The sequence below is a fragment of the Lactuca serriola genome, chromosome 6 (assembly GCF_051521515.1).
Source record: "Lactuca serriola cultivar US96UC23 chromosome 6, Lser_US96UC23_V15, whole genome shotgun sequence".
Classification (NCBI taxonomy): domain Eukaryota; kingdom Viridiplantae; phylum Streptophyta; class Magnoliopsida; order Asterales; family Asteraceae; genus Lactuca; species Lactuca serriola.
This window is the reverse complement of record NC_136413.1, coordinates 150,555,381-150,560,362: the sequence shown is the minus strand read 5'-3', so window position 1 is coordinate 150,560,362 and position 4,982 is coordinate 150,555,381. Positions and strand designations below refer to the sequence as shown.

General features: G+C 42.1%; 1 protein-coding gene across 1 annotated transcript; it reads right to left on the bottom strand.

Moving 5' to 3' along the window:
• Nucleotides 1-2,026: 2,026 nt before the first annotated feature.
• On the bottom strand, nt 2,027-2,812 carry LOC145060260 (uncharacterized). The gene has a single exon (XM_079007958.1). The coding sequence runs from the start codon at nt 2,810-2,812 to the stop codon at nt 2,027-2,029; it is 786 nt and encodes a 261-aa protein (XP_078864084.1).
• Nucleotides 2,813-4,982: the final 2,170 nt, after the last annotated feature.

Here is a 4,982-nt window from a genome sequence, read left to right as displayed (position 1 = left end):
GAGCGAACAACATTTGCCCCAGAAGGGCATGGAACAAGAACCCAAGTGTCATTTGCAATAAGAGCATTATATTCTTCGTTCATGGCTTTATGCCAATTTGGATCTTTCAAAGCCTGTATGTGTGACCTCGGGACAGGGGAAGCAGAAGTAGAGTGGAGATTGAGACGCTCCATAGGTTTTATAATGCCACTTTTAGAGCGAGTGTGCATATGATGAGAGGGTGGTGGAGGAGGAGGTGTTGTAGGAGGAGGAGAGAGAGAGAGGATGGTGCAGGGTCCACGTGAGGAGGATCCTGGCGAGCAGGAGTTAAGAGATCAGGTTCGAAAACCAGGGGAGGAGTGTGGTCGAGAGCATGAGGGGTGGTAGAAAGGATATGTCTCAAAGTGGGAGAGACGTCATAATCATATGAGGGAGGTTCGGTAGGAGTGACATAACCATAAGGAAAGACCGACTCGCCAAACGTGACATGGCGGGAGATGATTATCTTTCTGGTGGATAGATCAAAACAGCGAAAACCACGATGATAGGTAAGGTAGCCAAGGAAAACACATGGTGTGGATCGAGGCTGAAGTTTATGAGTGGTGTGTAGTCTAGGGAAGCATAAGCATCCAAACACACGAAGATGATCATATGTGGGGTAGCGGCGATAGAGACGGTAGTGGGGGGTGTCATGGTTAGTAGAGGCTGAAGGTAGTAGGTTGAGAAGGTGGGAAGCCATATTGAGGGCTTCGGGCCAAAAAGTGGGAGGTAGATGAGAATGAAAGAGAAGGGTGCGCATCATGTTATTAATAATGCGTATCATGTGTTCAGAACGCCTGTTTTGTTGAGAGGTGTGAGGACATGAGAAACGAAAGGTGATCCTGTGAGAGGCAAAATGATTATGAAAGTGATGGTTGTTGTACTCTCCCCCGTTATCACATTGGAAATGTTTGATGTGACCCCCAAATTGATATGTTATGGTATTTGAAAAATGAAGAAATTTAGCAAACGCATCAGATTTTTGTTTTAGAGGGTACACCCATAAGTAGTGAGAAAAGTGATCTAAAAACAAGATATAATAACGCAATCCACCATTACTAGATATAGGAGAAGTCCATAAATCCGAATGAATAATTTCAAAAGGTGCAGAAACATGAGAATTAGACAAAGAAAACGGTAATCTAGCGTGTTTGCCAAGATGACATGCATGGCAAGATACATTATTTTTAGGTAAATGACAAGAAATAGAACTAGTAGAAGATAAATGATTCAAGACTTGATCGTCGGGGTGACCAAGTCGTTGATGCCAAGTGGTTGGAGACGTGGAGATAAAAGCATAACTAGTGGAACTTGTGACTGGATACAGGGGCCCGGAACTATCACAGCGGATGAGAGATCACCGTGTCTGATAATCAAGAATGGTAAAACCGTAAGGATCAAAATCTATAGAACAATTGTTACTATTAGTAAATTTGCGAACGGAGATAAGGTTTTTAATAATGTTTGGTGTAATAAGGACATTTTGTAAATGAAGAGGACGATAAATATTTGATATAGGAAAGTTGGAATGTCCTGATGTCACAACAGGTATTGCAGATCCATTACCGACATAAATAGAACGAGGGTAATGATTATTACTAATGGAGTTGAGTATACTTGCATTGGTGTGAACGTGATCTGTTACTACTGTGTCCATAACCCATCCACTGTTTCCAAGATCATTTAAAGACATTGTGTTGAACAAGCTGGGAAGAGATGTGGGCTGATCAGATCTGAGAAATGTCCATGGAGGCTGATCCATAGTGGTAGTCTGAAGGTGAGCTTACGGGCTGGAGGAGGGTTGCTGATGGACTGGTCCAGGTCTGCTTCCGAGGATACCGAACGAGTTAGGAGCTGATCTGGTCCAGGATGGCTGTTGGTTTTGGGTGGGAGATGGGGCAACCCACTGCTGGTGTGTCGATGATGCAGGTGTCCAATGTTACTGAATGGAGTTCGGTGGAGGGTAGAAGACCCACCCAACAGGTTGTTGGCGTGGGTTGTGGTACTGCTAGCGGCGGCGCTGCTGGTTGTGGCCACCACCACCCCGTCTATTGTTGAAGTTTCCATGAGTGGATCCCCGGCCATCCCCACAGTTCGAGGTTGAAGACCCAACATGAAGCAAGGATGGAGCTGAAGCATTATTTTCATGAGAAGGGCTGATTACACGAGTGTTGGAGAGGCGTGTTTCCTCCACAGCTAACATAGCCCGCATTTCAGAGAATGTGGGAAAAGGCTTGGTGAACCGTATGATACCGGCGACATTATCATATTTGCTTGGAAGCCCGTTGAGAGCATGAAGAACCACGTTTCTATCTTTAACCTTTTCACCAAGTCCCTCCAGGAGGTCTGCAATTCTCTTGACATTCTCACAGTAGTCATGGATAGATAGATCTCCCAAGGTTATGTTCCTTAATTCAGCTTCAAGTTGTATAGCAGTTGATTCAACATTCTCATAGAAGAGGGAGTGAAGATTCTGCCAGACCTTGCGTGCAGAGGCATTAGTGGAGTATGAAGATGAGATAAGCTTTTGAGAAATCAATCCAAAGATCCATAGTTTGACCACATAATCAAGTTGTTGCCATTCTAGGTCAGTAGGAGGTTTGTTTAGTGGGTCGAATATGTCATCAATGTGGTTAACGACGCCATAGGCGATGCAGTGAGTCTGAAACAAGTCGCTCCAGGTTTCATAACTGCGGGTTGACAAGTCTAAGATCAGTGGAACGTAAGACTTGATGTTGGTGATACCAAAAGCACGGTGGGTAGGTTTAGAGTGGCTGCTTTCTTCGCTGGTCATGATTAGATAGGAACAGAAGTCGACAGAAGGTAGAAGAGAAGAGGAGAAGGAGGGATTGAATATGCCGACAGGGTATGCTAACAGAATGAAAGGATCGGCTAGGGTTTAATTCCCAATACGCTCTGATGCCATAAAGATTGGTATTTTTCCCCAATGCCCAATAACATTCAGTAAACATATAAGTATAATACAAGGAGGGCCACATGGGCCAAGATACACTGGGCTAACTAAATGGATACAATAATACATACATACAAGTGTATATATATATATATATATATATATATATATATATATATATATATATATATATATATATATCTGCTAACAGCCACCACCCTAATGGCCTTGTATAATTTACTGGTGGGTCGATGACATGAGTGGACACATTACTAGCATTTTAAAGCCAGCTTCCATAGGGCATGAAACCGTGGTACTTAAAGGGATGGCTTTGGATGCTGTGCTGCTTGATCGTGTTTTCAAGGCACCTATCACGACCGTCAAAAGTATCCCTCATAGTTGTCGTATAGCTTTCTCTCAAGCGTTGCAAACAACTCTTAACAAGGTGGCCACTCACCCTGAGTCTGTTGAATCATGGGTTAAGCTATTGCTTCTCCTCCGATGTACTTTGCAGGTGTTCAGGCCTAAGAACAGACTAGAAAGTAGGTATGGGAACAGAAAATCGTCACAAAATCGTTGTATATTGAATTCTTTAGCTACATGGGGGAAAGAGGACAGTACATTAATTGAAAATATGTTCGACAATGCAGGTCTTGGCTCATCAGGCCAAAATACTGATCACTTTCAGGATGACAGAAAAAAGGGCAACACCAACGTCAGACAATGTCTTCGTAAGGTTGCTGATGGGCATTTTACAGTAGCAGTGAAAATGTTGTGCTCCTCGGGTGTTACTTCACATGACAGTGACACTATCAAATCTTTAGAGGCTAAGCATCCATACAAATCACCCACATCCATGCCGACCACCATTTATTCTGAGCCTCCCCTTATAGTAGATATTGACAATGTCCTTGGTTGTATTAAATCGTTTCCTAAAGGAACTTTGTATGGGAGAGACGACTTGAGAGCTCAACACATTTTGGATGCTCTCTGCGGGGAGGGGTCTGCTATAGTCATAGATCTCTTACATGCCATCATCGTAGTGGTTAACCTATGGCTAGGGGGAAGATGTCCGTCATGTCTGGCAGAATTTGTAGCGTCTACACCTCTTACTTTGCTCCTAAAACCTGACAATGAAACTCGTCCTATTGTTGTAGGCACTATATGTGGGCGTTTGGTCTTCAAGGTTGCTATGAAAGGAGTTGGTAATGAAATGACACAATACCTTAGTGACTTTTAATTTGGAGTAGGTGTGTTGGGTGGTGTTGAAGCTGTATTATGAAATTTTCCATAACTTATTCTATAAAAAAAATTAATTATCCATAACATTTTTCTTTTTTAATCGTGAAAACTATGAGTTCTAGCCTAATTTAATAATATATAAATTCATTTTTTTATTTTATCTATTCATAATCTAAATAATTAAACTTTGTCAAGAAAGATCAAACAATTGATTATGACAAAATTGCAAATTTGGTCCCTGTGGTATGTCAAAACTAGCATGTTTGGTCCAAAATGGGTTTGGCTTGCAAAGATGGTCCAATAGTTTCTATTTGTTGTGAGTTTAGTCCAATGGCTTAACAGCCGTTACCAAGCTCCCGTTAATTTACCCATGCCCCTCTCACTTAAGGGTATTTTAGTCCATTCATCTAGCTCCTTTATTATTTTATTATTATTTAGTCCATAAAGAGACTACAACGTCTCTATTCTCGTCTCCAGCAACAAGCCCTAACTATCACTCCCTCTCTGATTTCATCTTCTCCATCGATCACCCCCTGTGATTTCATCTTCTCCATCGACAATGGTGATATGCTTCTACAGAAAGTGGGTGATAGTTCGGACATCGTGGACATATAACAACCAAGGGCGCCAATTTTAGGGATGTCCTGACCCGGTAAGTGTGTTAAACTTTATTTTGAAGACTGCTCCCTGATGATCTAATGTTTCTTTCTTCTTTTTTTTCAAGAATTCATCATGTGGGTTTATTGGGTGGTATGATGAACCCATGTGTGCTCGTTCCAAAGTTATAATACCAGGGTTGCTTAGGACA